At 40.4% G+C, this 25,432-nt stretch overlaps 1 protein-coding gene across 1 annotated transcript; it reads left to right on the top strand.

The window, feature by feature from the left end:
• Nucleotides 1-2,623: 2,623 nt before the first annotated feature.
• On the top strand, nt 2,624-23,556 carry cnn3a (calponin 3, acidic a). Its single transcript, XM_051410272.1, has 7 exons — nt 2,624-2,860; nt 19,742-19,863; nt 20,154-20,220; nt 20,469-20,606; nt 20,723-20,839; nt 21,622-21,768; nt 22,508-23,556. Exons 1-7 carry the CDS (start codon nt 2,804-2,806, stop codon nt 22,847-22,849), a joined length of 990 nt encoding a protein of 329 aa, XP_051266232.1. The 5' UTR covers nt 2,624-2,803; the 3' UTR covers nt 22,850-23,556.
• The last annotated feature ends 1,876 nt before the right edge of the window (nt 23,557-25,432 follow it).

The following is a 25,432-nucleotide window of genomic DNA, read 5'->3' as shown; positions in this document are numbered from 1 at the left end:
AGAACTCTTCCTAGACCTGGCCGTCCAGCCAAACTGAACAATCGTGGGAGAAGAGCCTTGGTGAGAGAGGTAAAGAACAACCCAAAGATCACTGTGGCTGAGCTCCAGAGATGCAGTAGGGAGATGGGAGAAAGTTCCACAAAGTCAACTATCACTGCAGCCCTGCACCAGTCGGGGCTTTATGGCAGAGTGGCCCGACGTAAGCCTCTCCTCAGTGCAAGACATATGAAAGCCCGCATAGAGTTTGCCAAAAAACACATGAAGGACTCCCAGACTATGAGAAATAAGATTCTCTGGTCTGATGAGACCAAGATTGAACTTTTTGGCGTTAATTCTAAGTGGTATGTGTGGAGAAAACCAGGCATTGCTCATCACCTGCCCAATACAATCCCAACAGTGGTGGTGGCAGCATCAGGCTATGGGGATGTTTTTCAGCTGCAGGGACAGGACGACTGGTTGCAATTGAAGGAAAGATGAATGCGGCCAAGTACAGAGATATCCTGGAAGAAAACCTCTTCCAGAGTGCTAAGGACCTCAGACTGGGCCGAAGGTTCACCTTCCAACAAGACAATAACCCTAAGCACACAGCTAAAATAACAAAGGAGTGGCTTCGGAACAACTCTGTGACCATTGTTGACTGGCCCAGCCAGAGCCCTGACCTAAACCCAATTGAGCATCTCTGGAGAGACCTGAAAATGGCTGTCCACCAACGTTCACCATCCAACCTGACAGAACTGGAGAGGATCTGCAAGGAAGAATGGCAGAGGATCCCCCAAATCCAGGTGTGAAAAACTTGTTGCATCATTCCCAAGAAGACTCATGGCTGTAGTAGCTCAAAAGGGTGCTTCTACTCAATACTGATCAAAGGGTCTGAATACTTATGACCATGTGATATTTCAGTTTTTCTTTTTTAATAAATTTGCAAAAATTTCTACATTTCTGTTTTTTTTTTTCTGTCAAGATGGGGTGCTGAGTGTACATTAATGAGAAATAAAATGAACTTTTTTGATTTTAGCAAATGGCTGCAATGAAACAAAGTGAAAAATTTAAAGGGGTCTGAATACTTTCCGTACCCACTGTATATTGGCTTGTGTTAAGCCAAACAATCTGCCAATCGGGTAAACCAATTTTGTTAAGCTAAAATGTATAAACGTAGAAATCTAGCTACCAAGACTGTAATGGGCCTTAAAACTAGGAAAAACGCCAGAATTTAAGCAAGTTGTGCTTAATACAAGCAATGAAAACTCAGTTATTTAAGACTTATAGAAAGACTTCAAATAGATCAACACTGGGTTATCCGACTTTCTCTAAGTTATGCAAGTGGTCTAACTCTTAAAACAAGGAAAATAATGTTGTTCCTCTGCTGGGATATTTTGCAAACCATTGTTGTAACTTCTTACTGGTTAAATCTAGCTCAATATATGCTGTAATATATTATTAAGACAAAGTTAGATTTTCTTAAAACCAGATTATCTTTTCTAATGCAAAACATGCTACAAGATTAGATTTCCCAGAAACAAGGCTTTTCCTTCCTAAGATTCCTTTTTTGTTGTGTAATTTGTGGAATATGAAAGGTCAACAGAGAAAGCAGCATAATTCAGGCTTTAAGTGTTCAAAAGCACAACTACAACACAGGGCATGTCAAAAAGACCTCTTTCTATGTAACAAGCCTGTTTCAAACCCATTGTAGTCTCTAGAAGCTGACAAAAATCCACAATCTCCAGTTTTAAAGAGAAAAAAAAATTCTACATTGAGCAAAACAAAAATCAAGATGAATTCAGTGGCTTTTGTAACTTGTTTCTAAATTGAAAGGTCACTGTCAAATATTACACCCAGGTTTCCGACTGCAGGTTTGACATTTGTAGACAGGGAGCCAAGATGTTTCAGACAGACTTTGGAGGAAGGTAGGAAGGAATATTGTATTTATGCATGATATGTCCCAGTTGAAGCACGTACACACAGAACGACAGTGGGCCAAGGATGGGGCCTTGGGGAACCCCACAGGTCAGAGAGGCTCCCGCCGTCAGTGGGTGAAAATAACATTTTAATACCAAATGTAAAAAGCTTTTTTTGCCCAAAACTGCATGAGATTATATTACATGGGCATGTCTGCAAAGTGGAAACTTACTTACTTATTTAATTACTGTCTTGCCCATAGAACCAATTTTCATTCAGATATCTTGAAGTCTTAAGTCAAGGGATCCCTTTGAAAATGGCCATGCCAGTTTTCTATTGCCAACATTTAGCCTATGTTTTGAGAATTATTTAGGCCCCTTCCTGAAATGGTAGCATGACATTGGTCATTGGTTGGTACAAATGGATGTGTTAGGTCATCTAATTTCATAAGATACCAGTATCTATACCAGTAAGGAAAATGGGGACTTGGGATGGCCAATCACATTTTCCCCCTCTGCACAATATGCCTGATCCCAACCCACTTTTCAATGCAATCCAATAGAACGAAATAGAATGATCAACTGTGCCATTTATTTTTTACCCTTTAGACTAGGTTGTTTTTGCTCAAATGAACCAACCTAACCTGCACGTCTGAGAGCATCCAGAGAGGGAGGAACCAGCGGCTGCTCTTATTGGCTGCTGTGGCTACGTCAACCATTTGACGACATTTTTTGCAATCTGTCCCACAGACAGTTCAGTCTTTGGTCCTCCTGTGTGAACCCTCTCGGAATACTTCCCTCCTGCTCTTGCTGTTTCTGGGACCAAAGCAAACCGTGCTCGGTAGCAGTTTTCCACTGCGGACTGTGTGCTACATTGTAGCTGAGGATATTCGTGTGAAACCGACAAAATGACACATTTCAACAAGGGGCCAGCCTACGGACTGTCTGCTGAAGTCAGAAGCAAAGTAAGTGTTGTCCTGTCTCTACCTTTCTGACTTTAAAGTGAACCCAGGTTTAACTAAAGCATTTGTATCACTGTGTCTAAACAAACCAGTTTGCTCTCGTTCTTTCTTTGTCCCGTTGAAAAGCAACACACCGAACTCTGCTGTTCATCACAGCCGCACAAAGGCTGCACAAAGTTCCCCAAAGTTCCCCAAAGTTCCCGGATTTCGGGATCTTCTTTTCCCTTCGGTCACGTTGTATTAGGTTAAAAAGAACAACGGCTGCATTTGGTACAATGAACGGCCAACTTTAACTTTACACCAACAAAGGCTGAAGAAAGGAATGTGAGCTAAGGTTAACAGAGGTGTTAGTATTACGGTCTACCTGGGGGTTGGATGCAGCCTACAACCCGTTAAAGTCCAGCCCCTAACTTAGGTTGTCCAAACCTCTTTTAGCCACCGTCTACTGACTATAGTAGGCTGTAAAGTCAATACAGACATTGGGTCGATACCGCCGTTTTCCCTCAGTGATGGGAAACAAACTTTCCTTCCGTTCCTCTTTGTTTTACAGGAGCCAGTGGCGGACTCCGCCTGTATGAGGGGCAGGGGTGAATAAAAGGAAAAGTTGTGATGCATTTATGGTGAAACAACTTAGTCAGAGTTAGACATTTGCATCGCAGAGGGTACTTTATCTCTTTTTCTCCACTGAAAGAGCACCATAGTGGTTACTTTATCTCATTTTGTCCATCTAAGGACACCTTAGAGCAGTAGTTTTTCCTTAAGGGAAACTGACAACCCCTGTTATAATGACATATTTTATGGATATTTCATATTATATTCAATACATTACAAAAACAGTAGAGAACAACTGATAAGCTGTACAATGAACCCACACAGTGAACACAATAACTGCAGGAAGTTTATGTAAAACCAGAGATTTGGAGTTTTCCCCATATTTTTAGCAACTTTTCATACCATTCTCTGTCTGTATGATGTATTTTTTTATTTTTAACAATCATACATATTGAATATGGTTCTTTTGGTCATTCCATTCATTCTGTGAAAAAGTCTAAATGAAATTCTTATTTTTAAAGTTTAGATTATTATTTAAGAACTAAACTTTGAACACCTCAACCTGCATTATAAAAGTACACAGTTAAAGAAGGAAACAATGAACTTCACAGGAAATAAATCTGGTTTTACACAAACTGTTGTTATTGTGTTCACTGTTTGGGTTCATTGTAAAGTTTATCAGTTGTTCTCTACTGTTATTGTTTGCATTGAATATGATATTGAATATCCAAATATGTCAGGTAGTTAGGGATCGTCAGTTTACTCATTGGAAGGGCACCCTAGAGGGCACATGTGGTCATGAAGGGGGTAGATTGCCACCTCACACAGTCCACCAGTGATAAGAGCACTTTTAAAATGTAGTCACAGAGTTAAAGCTGTCATGTGAACTTATTTTGATGTTATGAAGCACTAACTTTGAAATTGAAGTTATGGTCTGTGGAGGAGAGCTGTTTTCCAGCTGGGGCTGTGTGGCTGGCTCCTGGCGTACGATATATGATCGGGGAGAACAGGGTTGGTTGTCACATTTGTTAGATCTTGCTCCATAGTGGGGGCTGTTAAAAACGTTGGTACTGAAACTTTCCGAATTAGGGTCAGAGGTCACCTACAGGGTCATTTCAGGAGTGAGACACTTGACATTGAGGTCAGAGGACTTTCATGTCAAAATGTAAATGTGCAGCTCTTCCATCTATTCTCATCCAGGCTTTTACACACACATCTCAAGGAACAGCATATCTGCTTTGACTGTTAAACTGAAGTTATGTATTTGTATGTGTAGATTGATTCATAACCATGTTACAGATGTGTGTAAGTATGAAGATTATAAAAACATAAACAATATGTTGTAAGTCTCTGAAAGTTGACTTTAAAGAGGAGTTCCACACTAAATTTCCTTTGACGCTGTTACACTTAATGACATAGATTCATGTAGACAAATAATACAGTTTTCCAACAATATGCAGGTGTAAAAACTGCAGTTTCTGCTCAAAACTAGCTTGTATTTGTCTTCTTGGATGTGTTCAGCCAAATTCCCTTCCCCTCTGTTACCGTGACAATGACTCTGATGTGTATTTCATAGTGTATGTAGACACATAGCAGGGCTGTGAAGCGTTTTTTGGCGCAGTGGCTGTAAAATGTGAATACTTTTGCCCCTGCAAAAACTCTTGTTGTTATCAGATTTGATCCATTTGATCCAATAACATTTGGACCATCTTTGAGAGTTGGATAATTAAATTATTATAATTAAATTATTACTATGGTATGCATTAAAAATGAGTCTGCCACAGTGTAATGGTTTTAAATAGCCAGAACATGCAAAAACACACTGCTATGGCCCTGGCATTCGTTCACGATGGTGTCCGTATAGTAGCTAACTGAACTGGCTTCTGCTGCTGTTCACCTGCTCGTCTCTGCCAATACTTTCAAATCAAACCTTTTCAGGACAAATACAGGCTGGAACAGCAATAGAAAAGCGATGCACAGTGATACACTAGCCTGTTTGTGGTTATCCCATTTAAACCTTAAGCGTGTGTAAGGTCACAGTGGAAAATATTCTCCTAACAGGAAGTGACTCATCTGAACTGTCAGGAATAGAACTGGTGTTCTAAGAAATTAGCTCTTTGGTCTCTGAAGAGAGATTAGAGGATGGTACCAGAGTTGTCTTTGTCTTGTACTTAGTAAACCTACTGTCCTCAAAGCCTTCACTAATTGTATGAGTCACTGTTCAAAGTATAAAGGTATGTGTTGTGGTAAGCAAAGCTGGTACCATTTTATTATTTAGCTCATTGCAACTCATGATGGTACTGTTATAATTCATCTGCCTAACTTTGTGTGTACTTGAATTATGCTGCATAAAAGTGCTGGTTTATGAGTTGGCCAGCACACTGTACACTAGAGATGTCCCGAGCCGATCCTGAAGCTCAGTATTGGGGCAGATCTGGACATATCTTGATGGATCAGTGTTGGCTCAAATAATATACAGTCACAGTGGTTACATCCACTATTTTATATATAGTCAGTGTGTTTACTACTGTCAGCTTAACAAGGCTTCAGACAGGCACAGAGGCACTATATATTACTGTATCTGGAAAACGTTCAGGTCAAAAACCTGCCACATTAAACTTCTTCAAGTGTGACTTTCTTTAACTGTGACTTTTTTACACGCATGTAGAGTGATGAGAAAACTAATGTCTAATGGAAATGTTTACATTTCCCTGAGCACTTTAAGGACCTCTCGTCCATGTTGGCCTATGGGTACAGCAAGTATCATACCCACAGACTGCAAATGTTACCACAGACACTTATGTAGTCACCCAACGTAGCATAAACAGAACGGTGTCCTTTTTAAAGTAGATCTGAGCTTTAAGAGAATATGGATGCAAAGAACAATACAAATCACCACAGCATGCTTTGATATTGAAATATACTTCATTTGAAAATTGGCTTAAGGCTTACTATATGAGATTTTAAACAGCAGAATAGCAGCAGAAACGGTTTGCTATGTAAAGATATAGGGGAGTCATGGTGTCCTGATCAGAGAATGAAGTCCAGTCTGGCTACACATGCAATGTGTGCATGCGTGTCCAACCAAATCAGCGTTGGTGATTGTTGGAACAGTGGAAAGAATAACAAAGAAGGTTTTGGTGAGTTTTATTTATTTTTTCTATCCACTTTGAATGAAGATGTGATGTTACAATGTGCAAGGTAAAATGATGGTTGTGTCTGTGGAGTCTGATGGTGAGCAATGATGTTATACCAAACGTCTATCTCTGGAAGGATCCTTTCCATAATGTTGTCACACACTTAGAATAACATTCTGCACATTTGTCCCCAAGGATTAGCTGACTGGTAGCCATAGCAACCTGTTTCACAGTTATTTTCTCATCTATGTTGGTGAATTCTTTATTTTGACCACATCACTGCAGTAAAACCTCCTCTGTCAGAGACTGCACATAAAAAAAGGAGGACAGGCAGGGGCCCATCTGGGTTCCATTGCATAAAGTGTGATCAGTAGTCCATGCTCTTGTCTGAGCTGCATACATCACATTCCTGAAATTCTTCAGCAGAAACCCCTTGATGAGGACCCCAACCACCAGGCCTTCAGCCCATTGCATTCACTTTTCCCTCTGCCCAGTTGGCATCGCACTGTTTTTCTAGCCTAAAATGTAGACATGTACAAGTAGCTTTATTTCTCTATAATATGTTTTGTGAAAAACTAAAATGTGTTAAATGAGAAATGTCAGGGTATTCAGGTTTAAAGGGTTATTTAGATGAACAAATAGTTTTTAATCTTAAAGAATTCAAATGAAGTATCTAATTAATGAATATTTTAGCCTTTTCAACTCCCCCGGTTTTTGTCTTTTTTGGGGGGGGAATGGATATTAAGGGGGAGACAGGAGATCAACAGCATATGGCACATAGAAGTGGTATACATCATTGTAAATCTGAGAACCTGGAGATGTATAAGGGCTTAGAACATTACGGTTGAAGTGCTGTATATGATGGCCATTCCCATGCTCAGTTATTTCTCTTTAGTTGCTGCAGCTGAATTTGGGTTGATACCATTTGTTACACAGATGTATTGCAAAATCTATACATTGTTTGAACAATGAGCATTTTTTTGGAACTAAAATCCCTCCAAAATACCACATTAAAAGACCAAGACCTTGAGGATCACCTTTGGAAAAAGCCATGCTGTGATTTGGTATCAAAAGCTTTTGACATTTGGGATATTTCTGTAAGAATTGCATTTTTCTGCGATTCGATGGCGAGCACTTCTGTTCCAGAAATTGCTCAGAAACCCCATTACAGCAATATATTTAGGAAAGCCATCGTTCTCTAGTTGGTCCTTGAAGAGTTTCATCAGGCTGTGATCAGTCTAGAGGTCACAATAGGTCATTTTATGCAGTGATCACATCATTACACATAAATCCAGTTGGAATCCACACAAGAATCGGCTTTACAGTCATACCGAATGTATGCAATTCCAACACTGTTTATGGTCCCAGTATGTAGAAATATTTAGGTACATTAGCTCCTCAATGGGCTGCTTACCAAGTTTTTTTTAATCTACTCTAGTTTTTCCAACCAACTAATAGTAGTAGACTTTTTCTATTGAAAATGTTTTATTTATTTTTATACATCCGGTATGTGTGCCTAAATAGTAATAGTAAATATTCCACAAACCTACAAAAAATGCTGAAATTTTAAGCTACTCGGCGGTCTGAATACAGCCAGTGTCACATCAATGACTGTGATTGATTTGTGAACCAGTTGTGTTATTAGCAAGTTCATAAGCACTGGATTTTAAAATGATTGAAAACAATATCCCCATAGTGTTGTATTGGTGGGCTTTGGAATATGTTACCATGATTCCATTTGTAACTAAGGACCTTTGTCACACACCAACTCTGAATGCTTCAGTTAATTACTCATCTATGTCAATAAAGATGAATAACGTTGGAGCTGCTGTTGGTGCTGTTATTCCTCTTTACTCAGGTAGTCTGTCTAATCTGCACTATTACAATCATGCAACATTATAAACATTTCAGCAAAGCAGTTTCTAACTTTTCTTTGGCAGTAAGCAAACATTTTTGAGGGACAGCAGCCTGTGACGGAGACGAGCAGTGAAAGTGAATAAAGTGCTAGTTAAGCAGCGCATCCTTTCGAAGAAATGTTTATGAGAGCCTGCTGCTTCCCTGGAGACAAAAAGTTCTTTTGTCTTTTCTGCATCCTGGTTAAACAGGTTTTAATTTATCAGCACTAACATCAAATGTGAGCTATAGAAAGAATATTATAAACAGGAAACAGAAACAAGTGCAGCATGCCATAAGAGTGTATTATTTTAGAGTTCAGTTCATCCAGGTTTCAGGTCAGAGTCATAACTCAGACAAAATTCATCTCTCTGTTACAGAGTTCACCAGACCATGTGAGCAAACTGGAGCAATGAGAATGTCTGCTCCTTGCTCACAGAGCTGTTAGTTTGCTCTGCTCCTCCAGTCAAAGCCTCTTGATGCCATTCTGCCCAGAACTGCTTCTCGCTCAGCTCAGATTTCACCCCACTCCACTAAAATCGCTCACTGCTACTGAAAACAGAAAAAACCTGGCTTATATTTACATTTTTATCTTAAACCCTGTTTAAGCTGTATTATATATCTGTATGTGTCATACTGGGCACATACAGATCAGACACAGACACACACAGGTAGCAGGAAAGAATCCCCTCCCTGCAGATCATCACAAGATGGCCCTTTTAACTTCTTTGTTGGAGAAGAAGTGAAGATCAGCTGTACATGTGTTGAAGAAATGAGGAAGAAACCATTCAAGTCCAGTTCAGAAGTTTGCTGCGGTGGTGTGAGTTTATTGATTTATGCCGGCATACTGGTGAGTCGGTGAGCTGACCCAGAGCAAATGAAATGAAAAACTTTTATACAGGTACATAAATGGTAGCAATTGAACAGGCAGTCACCAGACCGGCTCCTAGAGAACACTTGTGACAATTTATTGAATCTAAATGAGCAGCATCACTTGTACAGCATGGAGAAATGCGCTTCTGATAAACAGCCAGGCTCGCACTCTGATGGTGGTGGTGACACACACAGGGGTACTGGGGATAGGTATACTGACACAGAAGCAAACCTGGAGCCAAAATGGAGTGGAGTGGTGCAGGAGATGAGGAGTCGCTCCAACTTTTTTCAAAATCTGCTCCGCTTACATGCTCTGGAGTTCTCTCATCTCCAGTTCTCCCTGCAAAGTTAAGTCTGCACACATTTCTGTCCATCATTGCACCTACATGTGCCTTTTCACTTTCTGTTTCTGAGACTTTTCCACACAAATGGCAGCATAAATTCATAATTTCATTCCAAGAAGAAACTTTTTTTAAGGACTCATTTTATCCAGCTCTCTGTATCTCTAACTTTGTTCTGTCATTCATGAACCTAAATCCTCCAGTTTTAAACCCACGTTATAAAGTGAAGTAAGCTGCTCTGTGTACAAAGGAAGAGTGAAACGTGAAACTTCCGCTCGTTCCACTCCAGGACTTCAGGTCACTCCAAGTCCATCTTTTTTTCTTTCTTTTTTTTTTTTACAAGTTGACACTTGACTTGTGGTTGAAGTGCTGGTTAAAAGTCTGACTGGTCTGGCAGCAAGAGCTCTCTCCCATCAACCTCAGCCCACATCTTTTCACCAGGGTCATGGACTCTGCAGTGACTGACTCATCAGGCTCTGCCAGTTTGTCATGATTTGATAAGAAGATCACATATGATCCACAGGATAGATCGGAAAAGTTTTTTGAGTTGTTTTATTTTTATTTCAGTTAACTAAAATGTTTTCCTAGTTGTTAGTTTAGTTTTCGTTATAATTTGCTATAATAACTTTGCTTCGTTTGCATTTAAATACCCTCTGAAAGATGACCTTGAATCACTGACAACAGCACACATTACTGACCGAATTCTTCAGTGTCTTTAAAGGCCAGGACTCACCAAACCGACACCGACTGGAGTGTACATTCGAGAAGGGTCCAGCTGCAGCTTGGGCGTTCAATCACAGTGATCTTGATTTTGGATACGGACGTTTATTTACTTTGACAAATTCCATACCAGGACTTGAATTACAGCGTGTTATATGTCAAATCACATGAGGAAATTATTGCCTTGGTTTTTCCGTTCAGTACGTAGTACGACGTTGTGACGTACAAAAGAATAAAAGCATTTATTTTGATGGGCCATGTTGCAAAACCTCGTAGATAATTACAACACCAGAACATTGAATTAAACAATGCAATTGTTGTTAGTTTTAATTTACTTGGGTGAAAGCAAGCGCAGCACTGTTTTTCCGCCTTCGCGGAATGAATGCCAGGGGAAACACAGACGTCCTGGCAAGATCCTTGATTAGTTTACTGGGTTTCGTTGCTGGAGAATGATGTTCTTGCCCGCCAGCCAGTAGTTGTGACGTCACGTGCAAAGTATGAATTGTCATCAACAACTTGTAGAAATATAGACTAGTCCTACACCTAAATGTAAGCATATTAGGATGTAATTGGACTAACGTTCTGTAGATGGCTTAGCTTGCTAACGTTAGTTCTATAATACATTTACAGACTACTAGATCTTATTTTGAAACTTCTGTTGAGAAACACTAACTAGCGAATGTTATATTAAACCGGATTTTGACAGTTACAGTTCAGCAAGAAAGGCGAAGAAGAAGGGGGCGTTCCAGTCAGCGAAAACGGGAACCCCCACCAGAACGAGAACTCCCATTTGTGGTTGCAGTTCGATGATATTGGTACGTTCTGCACGTGCACGAGGCATAATACGTCCCCATAACAGGAGGCGGCGCTAATCTGTGTTGTCGCCCAAAAAAAAAGGAAAACCGGAAATGACGGATCACTCTAGACCTAGTAAACACAGAGCACGCTGTCAGTCAGTCGTTGTTTTCATCAGAGAGTGTTGATAGTCGTCAAGAAGGATCGTTATTGTCATTACTCGCTGAACGGAAAATACGATGGCTAAAAATAACAAGATACTGGGGTTGGCGTAGTATGTTTACCATCGTCACTTCCGGTTTTCTCGTGCACTCACTGATTCGCTAGTCAAGGGCTAGCACTCCACCAATCAGATTGGTCATTGAGGCCGACGGCCACTGGCCGATTCTACACGTTAATTCGGCCAAAATGGACGGCGACTGACGACAGCACGGGACACACTGAACCAACTCGAGTCACTGACCTCGCCCGACTGTTCGACGACGTGCGACAGCCGATAATCGGGTTGGTGTGTCCGGGCCTTTAAACCCCCATCCTGAGCGTCTGTTTGTTTTCATGCCCTCTGTGTGCACTTTGCCTGTGGGTGGCGTCTGGCTGTCCTATCAAGCAAACAGATTGTGTTTGTGTGTGCAGAGCTGGTAGAGAGGTAAAGTCAAACAGCTGTACATGATGAAAGTACAACAATACAGAGCCGGAACACACACACCTGACAGCTGTATGTCGAGGCGGACTGGTTGCCAGTACACTGAACAAATCTTCATCTTTCTGAAATGCAAAGACACAATTGTGACACTTGAGTGAATCTGGAGGCCAAATGGATGTAAGAACCAAGTTTAACCAAGCTAATTGTAGTCAGTTGGTTTGTGTTGTCTGACTGAAATCACATAACAAACAAACTGGAGGCAGCCGTAGACCAGCATCTCCGGTGTTCTCTGAGGTAACATGTTGTCACTGGAGTCTCGTGGCTTTGAACAGAGCAATATAGCTGCTGGTCAAATAAAAAGGATGTTTCTCTTTTAAAGAAAGGTCTATCTCTATGGAATCCCTACTTTGTATAATGTTGTCAGATACTTAAAATAAAGGATGTCACAAGAGAGTCGATGCCAAAATTGTGAAAACTTGATGGTACAGCTGTTCACCTGTGTTACCTAGAAAAATCCAAGTAAATGCTGCAAAAGGCAAAAGGTCTTAGATTGCCGGAGTGTAGAACTGAGAAAAAATACACAATTGTATGCAGAATATTGGTAATATGGGAATTCTTTGTAGTTATTTATCTACAAAAAAATCTTGAGGTTTGGTTTTGTTTGTCAAGTAGTCAGCCTAAGCTAGCTTACAAGTAATTTTAGTAGATTGCCTATTTATCTTTCTTGTAGCCTGACGTAATCTTTCTTCCATACATCTTGGTGTCTGTGTTTCAAAGCTCCAAAATCACTTCACATGGAGAGCAATGGGCCACTGTTAAAAGCTAGCTGCAGCACTGTTTGCTTTGAAACTTTATTTAAGCTACTGTGTCTGTGTCAGAAATGCTTTTATTACAGATATTAATGGATAATAGAGCAGGTCTAGACCGAACTCTTTATAACATTAATTACAGAGACCCAACAGTACCACCATGAGCAAAACCTTGGTGACAAGGGCAAGGAAAAACTGCCTGTTAAAAGGCAGAAACCTAGGACAGATCCTCCGGCTCTAGGTGGGTGGTCGTCTGTCTCGACCAGTTGGGGTGAGAGAGAGAGAGTGACAGACAGACAGACAGACGCACAGCAACAACAGTATTGGCAATTGCAGTCTAGCAGGACCATGGCAGGAGGCTCCACCAGGATCGATCAGCAGTGTGCTGTGTATAATTGTGTATGTGATAATAAAGTTTATTCTATTCAAGATAACACACATTTAGCCGCCTAGACTTATTGTTTCATTGTGGCTGTCTTCATGAGATTGTTCAGACAGTTGATGGGGAAAACAGAGTTATTATAGATTTATATTTTTCATTTCATTAGTTTTTATTTTTATTTGGTTTTTAATTCAATTTAGATCCGGTAAGGTTTTGGGTTTTCAGTTTAGTTTTTATTGTTTAAGAATGTTTTGTTTATTATTATATGGGGGGTATTTGTCCTGGGCAAGATGTAAGAGACACTTAGAAAAACAATCTGAGCCTGTCAGTGACAAAAACAAGCACCGTCGGTGGAAGTACTATGAAGGGCACATGTGGATTATTGTTGGATTATGTTGCCGACATTGCAGCCCTTTTCAAGTATATATTCACATCTAACTCTGTGAATGAAGAGTTTATTTCAACAAACCACAGTTGGTGATTGTTGCAAAGACTTGTGCTTTATTTTATTTCTGTTCCATTGTTTTGGTGCAACATTCAGTAAATTTCATATATATATATATATATATATATATATATATATATATATATATATAAATATATATATATATAACCTTTAATTGAACAGATATGACATAACTATGGGGCTTTAGTATATTTTTTGGGCTTTTATTGCCTTTATTATAGAGACAGCTGAAGATAGACAGGAAAGGGGGGCAGAGAGAGGGGATGACACGCAGCAAAGGGCCGCAGGTCAGATTCGAACCCTGGGCCGCTGCAGCAAGGACTCAGCCTCAGTACACAGGTCGCCAGCTCTACTAACTGTCTTTATCCCAAAATTCCACCGGGTGCGGCTTCATGACATCGTGTCTGAGAAACAGTTTGGCTCTGAGATCTGTGCGTCTTAAAATCCCACTGAGCGCGTTTCAGAAGCATAGTGCCCTCAGAGTGTGTTGCCTGCCTAACATTGTTAACTTTAACTGTTAACTATTTTGTCCTTAAAAAGGATTCAAAATGGTGTGTTTCTTCACTTCAAATCTCCTCAAACTGGTGCCACAATGTTGATGAGACCAGACGCAAACTTTCCACTAGGGCTGGGCAATATGGAAATTCTTTTTATCACGATATGTTTTTCCATATTGATCGATCTCGATTCTTATATCGATATGTAGTTTTTGCAGATGCTGCCAGTGTGAGGGACATCCTGAAGCTTGAGGAAACGAGATTCACTGAAACTTTATAATAAAGTTTAATAACATAAAAAATGAAAGAATATGCCTTCCAATAATGAGCACAAAATGTCTTTGTTAAGGTCTTCATATAGACAAAGGATTCACATTACACTCCCACATTGTATGAATCTTTCCATTGGTCAAGAGAGCAGCAGGGCCCACAACTGACAAAAGAAAATTCAGAGCAGTGCTCTTTCACTCATACAGAGTTTTATATGCTTTCAAACAAGTGCAAACTAATAAGTGACTGGTCACTTTTCACTATATTTTACATTTTTTGATTTTTTTAAACAACAACTTATTTAAACAACTTAAAAAACAATTATTAAATAATAATAATCTCAAATAATCTCAAATATTTCATATTATTACGACTGGATGGATTGTTGTTATTTAACAGAGCCGCTCCTGCTAGCGATGCTGACGGCAGACGTAGTGGTCTTGCTTGGCTGTGTGTGTGGTGTCGTGCCAGCTTGAGCCTGCAGAGTCACACTCTCAGTGTAATTACTGGGGTGGTGCCGTCTCAGGTGATGGAAAAGATTTGTTGTGTTCCCCGTCCTGGCTGGTACCAACCGCTGGCATATTTTGCAGACCGGCTTCACCTGCTCCTGGTCGCTTTTACCGTATCCAAACCACGTTTACACAATTGGCGTCGTGTTACCTTTTTTTTCAACAATGTCTTCGGTCTCGGGTGATGTAGTGATGTCGCTTTCACGTTCTGCATTATTTTTCCTGTCCTCGACTTCAGTTTCGCTCATTTTTTCTCCTTTTTCCAACTTCTTTCCCCGTAACTGTAGCCACGCTGCTCACAATGGGAAGTGGGCGTTTCCTACCGGCATACGGCAGCCGGCAGACTCTGATACTGTTGTTGTTGCGCTTACTTTTTCATGTGATATCGAATAATATGTCCCAAGCTTATTATCGAAATTGATCAAAATTTTATCACGATCCCGAATCGAGATCGCATTATCGCCCAGCCCTACTTTCGACAGAGCATAGCGGAGAGACACTTCTAGGTTGCGCCACGGTGCTTTTCTAGAACAGGTGCAATCAGCATCGTGGCCCGTGGCTAAAACAAGACATTTGATGTGTATTGAAAAAATTGTGATGACATACCATCAAAATCAAGTCAAAAAATGTTTAGAATTTATTGATAGATGAATAAAATAATGATTACTTGCAGCTCTAAATCTACTCTTCCTTACTCCTGAAGCTTTTCTGCTTGTACTCCCAGTCCATGAAATGGCTCTTCTAACCAGTGTGTGGTATGTTGCATGTTTCTGAAGCTCAGAGATGGTTATATATTAATGACCAGAAGCCTCTCTCTTTGCTCAGCCTTGGCCAGTTGGCTCTATGCTGATGAACTACTGTGTTTCCGTTTTACTGTCCCACTGGTTGGACCATGTGCAGCTGAATTCCTGTCTGAAACCAGTTCAGACTACATATGCAGTTCAGAATACATGTGCATTCTTATGAGAGTGTTGGACAGTAGCACTGGATTCTCTGAACCTATTTTCCAAAAGTGTGCAGTTTTGTGCTGTCATCAGGAAATGCTTTTGGGTACAGAGCTGAAATGGGGAGGGGGTTTGTCTGCTTTTCACAGGCTCAAATCGTAACCTTCCAGATTTTTCCCTCACAAGCTCAGTTTAATGGTTCCATCAAGATAATTAGATCCCTTTTTCCAATGCCAGATTTTTTTCTTTATGAGACTTATTGGCAGGCACCCTTGAAAATAACTGCTGGAAGAAGTGAAGAGAGAAAAATCCCTTTCCTCTGACCATTCCAGCTCTTTGGCCTCTCAGTGGGGTCGCCCTGTGCTGTCCGCAGACACAAAACGTCTCACATTCATTCCTGAATGACAGAGAAGATCTAACCTTTAACTGACTCACAGATTGGAACACAGCACACCCTTTTTTGGCTTTTTACAAGAACTGGGAGTAGGAGAGGGCATATGAAAATTCCACACTGTCTGTAAATTACGCAACAACAAGCCCAGTTTTTGACTGTACACTTAAGGAAGTGGAACAAAGTGTCTGATGTGACTGCTGACAGGCTGCAGTGGACAAGTGATGAACTACAGCTGAAATGAAACAACCCTTCTGTGACAGAAGTGTAAAATGTTTTGCCCCTGAGGCTTGAAAATAAATGTGTCATATAGTTTGGATATTGTATAACATTTATTACTCCTAAATATCTGTTTAAAGGTCCAGTGTGTAACAGAATCTATTGGCAGAAATGGAATATAATATTCATGTTTTCATTAGTGTATAATCACCTGAATATAGGAATTGGAATGTGTTTTTGTTAGCTTTGAATGAGCAGTTTTTATCTACAGAGGGAGTGTGCCGTCCTCTGTGGAGGCCACCATGTTGAACTTCCATGTTTCTACAGTAGTCCAGAAGGGACAAATACTGGCTGTAGATGGGGCTTTTCGCATTATTCGCGGGTTTTGCGGCCATCGTTGTTTCTCCTACACACTTCACTTTGATCATTTAACCATCTGGCCGTCCGCCCCATTCTGGTGAACACGAGGAATCGAGAAAATTTCATCAAACTTGGACTGAACGATGAACTGATGAGGTTTTGGTGTTCAAAGGTCACTGTGACCTCATGACCCTAACAACATGTTTTTGGTAATAACTCAAGAATTGATGAAGATAAAATGTCACACAGATGTTTTATGTTATACAAAAAAGAAGTGATGACATTTTTTCTCCAAAAGGTCAAAGGTCAACTTCACAGTGACATCAAACTGACTTTTTTGTCCATAACTCAGGGACAGAAGGGGAGACCAATATTGCAATTGCAAAGCGATTAGTGGGAATAATAATTTTAGCATCATAATTTAACAAAAAAAACCCTACTAAAGTCATTTTTTGAGGTCTCATCCAACTACTGTAAGAAACAAATGTTAGACATAGAATTCTACTTACACCCCCAGAGGAGAGTGTAAAGAGAAAACAACACTGATATTTAGAGTTCTCTTTCTGAGGATTGACCTGAGATGTACAACAGATGTTTTCTCTCGGCAGTTCCTCTCTGACTGTACACTGAAGTGGACACTTTGTCCTGCAGTGGATGAGCAAAGTGTCTGTGGGATGTTTATGCAGCGTCAGCCAGCACTAAAAAGCACTTTACTCTTTCTGGAGAGCTAATGTGAGGAGGATTACTGTACTGGATTGTTTTACATTGATTAAAGTGTCAGAGAAACTCTTTTTCCTCTTTGTTGTAGCTTTTCAGTTAGTAAGAATTCCAATTCCTCCATCACATGATGAAACAGTGTGGAACAGACTGGTTACTTGCCAGCATTTTGACATTGTAATCAATGAGGAGCGTATTCTTTATCCTTCTTCCCACAACCTATTGATTCTGGTGAGCATACAACTCTATATCCAACTTCTGTTATCTATGTAGTACAATGTTGACCATAAGAGTCTTGGGTAACTGAGGATATGATTCAGTGTGCTTAAAACAAACTACAATAGTTTGTCCTCGAGTCTCGTAAAAAGTCAGTATTTGTCCCTGTGCCACACTGGAAGGCGTGTGTAATAGAAATGGAAAATGATTCATGATTTTTCATTCATGCTCTCCTTCAGAAGCCAAAAAAGTTCACTCTGCCACAACTAACAATAATTACACAACAAATAAAATGTTGTCCTCCATCCTTTTAGAGTGCTGTTTAGGGGTGTAGGGAAATATCAATATAGTTGGATAGCACGGTTGAGTTACACAGTAACAAAGACTTCCTTATTCGGAGCCTATAAAGCCAGTCTCTCTGATGTCTTTCTTCAACAGGCAAAGAAACAACAAATCATAACCTCAGTTAGTGGTTTAGTTACGACAGGGGAGAGGCATATCAATTTAGTAACCCCTAGAATTAATTATATTCTTCTGTGATTGCTTCACTCATAACATATCATTGTAACTCAAGCTCTTCCAGAAGGCACTGAGCAAGGGAGAACAAAGCTGAGCAGTTTGAAGCTGTTTCTTTTATCAGTTTGAAAAGAGATTTAATAACCCACAACACATAGCAAATTAGTTATTCTTATCACAGCAGAGAAATTAGCTAGGCAGCTGATGAGCTCAGATGTTTATCTGAAGCCATGTTTGTGTCCATTTATCTCAGTCACAGTGTCCAGGACAGCCTGTAAGTAACACCGGCTTGCTTTTTCCTTTTTTCCTTTTTCATTATTGTGATCTTCATAATGTGCTTTTTGTGAACCAGTCAGGTTTTGGCGTGTTTGTGTTTTGATTATATATACTATATATAATCTCAAATTGAGTTCAAATGTATGGCACCTGCCTTAGTGGTTCCCCTTATATAATGGTTACACAAATAAGGGTTTAGTCAGGAACACCCACAAACACACACCTGATAGACGGTGAATTAACAGTGTTATGAGTGTGTTTAATTCAGCGCATATCTGATCCCCCAACCAGCAACCAGTTCTGAACGTTTCCAGCAGTTGTGGCTCAGAGGCAGAGCGGGTCATCCACTAATCAGAAGGTTGGAGGTTTGATCCCCCGGCTCCTCCCTGTCTCCCTGTTTATCTTTATGGATTATATTGATGCAGAATTTGACCAGAAGACTGTTGACATATTACACACTTTATCGTGTGTTTTTAGAGTTATTATTGCTCATCATTGAAGGTGTTCAAGTGTTCATTAAATTAAAATGTTCCTGCCATAAACTTGCACCCCCACTTTGCACTATAAATAGATTCCTATGAGTCTTATCACACTGTTCTTAAAGTTCACCACAGGCTTGGGTGCACATTCAATTTTTTATTTGTATAGCGCCAATTGCCAACATGCATTCCAAACTGCAATACCCCTGCATACCCAGCACTTACATAAAGGAAAGTCTAGACTTGCAGAGAACATTGCAGTAAGAGTACCTAATAGGAGGTATTCTATGTCAGAGCACAGACATCCAGACAACTCTAGTTACTCCCATTTTCAGCATTTTAACTCAATTGTCTAACCAATGGTTGCTTGGAACCTTAGCACAAGAGTAACGAAGAAAAGGGGCAAAAAGGAGTCAGGTTTGGCCAATGGCAATGCAATAGCCATTCTAATGTGAAAATAACTGGACTAGACTGCTTGGAGGAAACATTGCTTACAAGCAATACCTGGGTGGCTGTGAAAGCAAGCTTTTATTTCTGTCATCCATCACTTTATCAAGTGTTTCCTCTGTTGTACTTTTCTGGACTTTCTATCATCTATTAATAAATAAGATACGTTTCTACTACTGGACTGGCTAATAAAAACAAAATACAATAATTCAGACCTAGTCTTACTCCTCATCACTTGTCATCACTTAATGAAAGACAGAACAGGAGTATAAAAATACATAATTCTACTACATTGAAGGATTTCTGGGGCTTAAAGAACCTAAAATTCACATGCCTCTTATCATGGACCTACTGACTGGCAAAGGGTCCTACTATTTTTAATATTCATAGATTATTTGGAATCCAGACTTACCATGATGTTTTATCTTTCAGATTGCTCAGAAATATGATACACAAAGGGAGGAGGAGCTCCGCTTCTGGATTGAGGAGGTAACGGGAATGTCTATTGGAGAGAACTTCCAGAAAGGCCTGAAGGATGGAGTCATCCTCTGCGAGTAAGTCGTGTGTGTGTGTGTGTGTGTGTGTGTGTGTGTGTGTGTGTGTGTGTGTGTGTGTGTGTGTGTGTGTGTGTGTGTGTGTGTGTGTGTGTGTGTGTGTGTGTGTGTGTGTGTGTGTGTGTGTGTGTGTGTGTGTGTGTGTGTTGAACTCTGTAGTCAATGCTATAATGATCAGATGTTAACATGGCAAAATTTGGCAACCAGTCTACTGTGATGGCAGAACTTAAATAACTAAAACATATCCTCTGTAGTTGTTGTTAATACGTCTTGTTTCCTTGCTCTCTCAGACTGATTAATAAGCTGCACCCTGGTTCAGTAAAGAAAATCAACCTTTCACAACTGAACTGGCACAAGGTAAGACCTGTTCTCAGCAGGGGTCTCACATTGTTTGCTCATAACAAAAAGACATTTAGAGAAAGCTGCTCAGAAGTCAGCAAGATGAAAAGCACATTCAGACTTGTACCAGCATGTCAGCTCATTCATGAAGCTTTTTATTAACAGTATTATTTGTGCTCTTATTGCTTCCTCTTGCTTCTGTTTGAGTCCCCGCCCCAACCCCCATAACTCATTTTTTCCCCCTTTTTTTCTCTGTTGCTCTACAGCTGGAAAACCTTGGGAATTTCATCAAAGCTATCCTGGCCTATGGCCTAAAGCCCAATGACATCTTTGAGGCTAATGACCTGTTTGAAAATGGGAACATGACTCAAGTCCAGACCACACTGCTCGCACTGGCCAGCATGGTGAGTGAACACACAGTACAGAGGCTCATTGTCTGCCGAGGAACACATTTTCTGTTGTTATAGGAAATACATCAAATGTCACATCAGTTCTTTGACCAGTATGTCCTCTCTATTAGGCAAAGACCAAAGGTATGGACACAAAGATTGATATTGGGGTGAAGTACGCAAACAAACAAGCTCGACATTTTGACGATGAGAAGATCAAAGCTGGTCAGTGTGTCATTGGACTGCAGGTAACTATGATGGTAAATGGTAAATGGACCTGTACTTGTATAGCTCCTTTCTAGTCTTCCGACCACTCAAAGTGCTTTTACACTACGTGCCACATTCACCCTTTCACACACACACATTCACACACTGATGACACAGCATTAGGAGCAACTTGGGGTTCAGTACCTTGCCCAAGGACACTTGGCCATGCAGCCGGATGAGCCAGGGATCGAATTGCCAAACTTTCTGATTAGCGGACAACCTGCTCTACCTGTTGAGCCACAGCAGCCCTTATGACCAATGATTAAGTGCTTCTTACTGTTGCTGCTAGGGTTGGGTACAGAAACACAATTTGAATATGGCGCCAGTTCCAGTACAACCGGTATCAACCAGACCGAATTACAGCGCTGTTGAAGCTTTCTACTGAAGCAGTTACCCTTTGGTACAGAGGCATTACTGCATGTGTGCCATCACTATTATCAATCATAATGTGTTTTTAAAGTATGTGTTCAGGCACTGTTTAGGCACCAGTACCATTTTAAAAGTATCACCTAAGCACTGGTTTGAAAAAAAAAAAATCCAAACAATTCCCAACACTAGTCACAGTCACCGTAGGTTCTCTTACATGCTTGGTAGTGGAGGGTGAGGTGAGGGGTATTCAGTTTACACTCTCACTCAACCTCACTGCTAGATGCTATTAAACCCTACAAACTGGACCTTTTTAAAACGTGGATGGTTCTTTTAAACAAGATAGACTGATGTGATTGGATGTACTGAGATGCTATAGCTAGGCTTTTGTCCACAGATGGGGACAAATAAGTGTGCGAGTCAGGCTGGAATGACTGCATATGGAACCAGAAGACATCTATATGATCCAAAGACTCAGACTGACAAACCCTATGACCAGACCACCATCAGCCTGCAGATGGGAACCAACAAAGGAGCCAGCCAGGTTAAAACCCTCTCCTCTTTTAGTGCTGCTCTTATTGGACCTTTTTATTTTCAACAAATCCCCTAGAAGAGACCAAAACCAGCTATTTAAAACTTAATATGACTAACAAATATTTTCTTTCTGTCCGAAGCCTGATATAGCTTAGCGACACAGTTCATGTTCACACTCTTTAGTTACCATGTTGAAATGATAAAGCCATATCCTGGAACATTTCTTACCTACATAGAGTTGGGCAATATTGACAAAATAAAATATCACACTATTTTTTACCAATTACCCTAATATTAATATTTCAACAATATTTTATGAATGACAATTGGTGCTTACACAAAATATTTACACAATGAGATTTTTGATGATTAATCATCGGTAATGTGGACATAATGACTGAATGGATAAAGGCATATAGTAGAACAGTCTGGTAAGTTCAGAAATCAATTAATTTTATTCATATATATTGTGGGTTCTTTACTACAGTCTTTAGTTTTCCTAAAATTTGATTTAAAAACTTGCAATATATCGCGTTACTTACAGTATCGCAATATATTGAATCTTAACTTCTGTATCACATCACGTATCGTATTGCCAGATTCTTCCCAATACACAGCCCTAATCCATCGTGTGAACTTTATAAAAATGCAATTATGCACACGAATCTGTCCAATCAGAACAGAGCATTCAATATATGTACCACCTTTATCATGTTGTGAAGTTTCTGCTACGTTGTGGCTTCCTGCAGGCGGGCATGTCAGCTCCCGGTACCCGCAGGGACATCTTCGACCAGAAGGTTGCACAGCAGCCGCTGGACAACTCCACCATCTCCCTCCAGATGGGCACCAACAAGGTGGCGTCTCAGAGGGGCATGAGTGTGTATGGTCTGGGCCGACAGGTGTACGACCCCAAATACTGTGCCCCGCCGACAGAGCCCGTCATCCACACTAACGGAAGCCAGGGCACTGGCACCAACGGCTCGGAGATCAGCGACAGTGACTATCAGGCTGAGTTCCAGGAGGACGAGTACCACGGAGGTTACCATGACGACTACAGCACCCATTACAATGATCAGGGCATTGACTATTAGTGGAGACGTCCACCTCCAGAGCAGTATTAACGAGTGTATTTTATCAACTACACAACAGAGCCTTTTGCTATCCTGACTAGTCTTCTTCTTCTCTTGAAACATAAAATGAAACGTTGCCTTGAGTGCTTTCCTTCTTCACCTAGACTCCTTGATCCGAGCAACAAAGGTTGTAAGAAGTTGTAGTAGCATAGAATAATGAGATACAGTGATGAAATGTTTTTTTAAGCTTAAAAACATTCTTTTTAATACCCACTTTTTAAAAGACGTCTTAATAATGGAACACTGAAGTAGTGATAACTCATTAGGTGTCTGTCAGTATGTTTGTGTTCCTCGACACAGTGCAGATGATACATGAGAAAGAAATGCGTACAGTAGTCTTCCACAGTCTCCCCGCAGTGTTCAGTTTGTATTCATACACCCAGTCACACTTTGTGATACTGGTATTTCTTAATGTTTTTTACTACATTTAATCACTAGAATGTTTTCTTTATAATGATGACAGCTGTTCAGATAGTGCAGGTGACCAAACCCAAGCTGACTCTATTTTACAGCTAGGCTTCTTCGTTCTGTCACGTGACGTATATTTTCATATTGTTCCCCTGTATTCCCAAACTGTATTTATTGCAATGACTCTCATTGTAAAACAGTCCACTGTTGTATGGTTCGGAAAGAAAATTATATGTTATAAATAAAGCCTTAAATCCTTACTTTTCTGGAAGTCTGTCTGCCCAATATTGTTACAAACATACCACATGCAGCCAAAAAGAGAAAGTGCTACATTCATTGCTACAGCTTTAATGTGTTAAAAGAACATCTGAAGTAATTTATGTGGAAGGATTGACAAGGGTGTCAAATGTATGACCTGACTTATTTTTAACAAAGATAGATGGATATATAATTGCTAACTCAAGTTTAAATGGACAGTTCACCCCAAAATCAATGCATATTTTCTTGGTGTGAGTTTAGAGGTATTAGGCATTCGATCTCTGCTTTCTCTTCAGTATAATGGAACCAGATGGCACTCTGCTGGCTGAGCTCAAAGCAGCCAAAAATACATTTGAAAAACTTTGCAATTCAATTCAATTCAATTCAATTTTATTTGTATAGCCCAATTCATAACAGAAGTTATCTCAGGACACTTTTCAAATAGAGCAGGTCTAGACCGAACTCTTTAACATTAATTACAGAGACCCAACAGTACCACCATGAGCAAGCACTGGCGACAAGGGCAAGGAAAAACGCCTGTTAAAAGGCAGAAACCTAGGACAGATCCTCCGGCTCTAGGTGGGTGGTCGTCTGTCTCGACCAGTTGGGGTGAGAGAGAGAGAGAGAGAGAGAGAGAGAGAGAGAGAGAGAGAGAGAGAGAGAGAGAGAGAGAGAACAGACAGACAGACAGGTGCACAGCAACAACAGTATTGGCAATGGCAGTCAAGCAGGACCATGGCAGGAGGCTCCACCAGGATCCATGAGAACCTGCGAGACGAGAAAGCACAAGAACTCCGGGGAAGAAGTGGAGTTAGTAACATGCATTAAAGGGACATGAATGAGTGCAGAAAGAGAGAGGAAGAGAGTAGCTCAGTGCACCATGGGAAATCCCCGATAGTCTAGGCCTATAGCAGCATAACTAAGGGATGGTTCAGGACTCACCTGATCCAGCCCTAACTATAAGCTTTATCAAAGAGGAATGTCTTAAGCCTACTCTGAAAGTGGTGAGGGTGTCTGCCTCCCGAACCACAACTGGAAGCCGGTTCCACAGGAGAGGAGCTTGGTAACTGAAGGCTCTGGCTCCTGTTCTACTTTTAGAGACTATAGGAACCACAAGTAGCCCAGCATTCAGAGAACGTAGTGTTCTAGTGGGGTAATAGGGTACTATGAGCTCTTTAAGATATGAAGGGGCCTGACCAGAAGAGCTTTATAGGTGAGGAGGAGTATTTTAAATTCAATTCTACATTTTATAGGGAGCCAATGCAGAGTAGCTAGTACAGGAGAGATGTGATCTCTTTTCTAGTTCCTGTCAGTACTCGTGCTGCAGCGTTCGAATTAATTGGAGCGTTTTAATGGACTTATTGGGGCAACCTGATAATAAAGAGTTGCAGTAATCCAGCCTTGAAGTAACAAATGCATGGATTAGTTTTCTGCATCTGTCTGTGATAGTATGTGTCTAATTTTCTAATATTACGTAATGAAAGAAGGCAGTCCTAGAGGTCTGCTTTATGTGGGAGTTAAATGACAAATCCTGATCAAAGAGAACTCCAAGATTCCGACAGTGGTGCTAGAGGCCAAGTTAATGCCATCTAGAGTGACTATATCTTTAGACAATGAGTCTCTAAGGTTTTGGGGCCAAGAACAAGAATTTCGGTTTTTCTGAGTTTAACATCAGAAAATTGCAGGTCATCCAGGATTTTATGTCCTTAAGACATGTTTGTAATTTAGATAATTGATTAATTTCATTGGGTTTGATTGATAGATATAACTGCGTATCATCTGCATAACAGTGAAAGTTAATGGAGTGATTCCTAATAATGTTGCCTAAAGGGAGCATATATAAAGTAAATAGTATTGGTCCAAGTACAGAACCTTGTG

This window comes from Dicentrarchus labrax, unplaced genomic scaffold, assembly GCF_905237075.1.
Source record: "Dicentrarchus labrax unplaced genomic scaffold, dlabrax2021, whole genome shotgun sequence".
Classification (NCBI taxonomy): domain Eukaryota; kingdom Metazoa; phylum Chordata; class Actinopteri; family Moronidae; genus Dicentrarchus; species Dicentrarchus labrax.
The sequence above is the reverse complement of the archived record's forward strand: the minus strand, read 5'-3'. Positions and strand labels throughout refer to the sequence as shown.

Excerpts from the sequence above, each read along its gene's own strand:
- cnn3a (XM_051410272.1), top strand. The coding sequence starts at position 2,804 with ATGACACATTTCAACAAGGGGCCAGCCTACGGACTGTCTGCTGAAGTC. Across the intron at positions 19,864-20,153 it reads GATGGAGTCATCCTCTGCGA|ACTGATTAATAAGCTGCACC; the intron begins GTAAGTCGTGTG and ends TTGCTCTCTCAG. Across the intron at positions 20,607-20,722 it reads TGCTCGCACTGGCCAGCATG|GCAAAGACCAAAGGTATGGA; the intron begins GTGAGTGAACAC and ends CCTCTCTATTAG.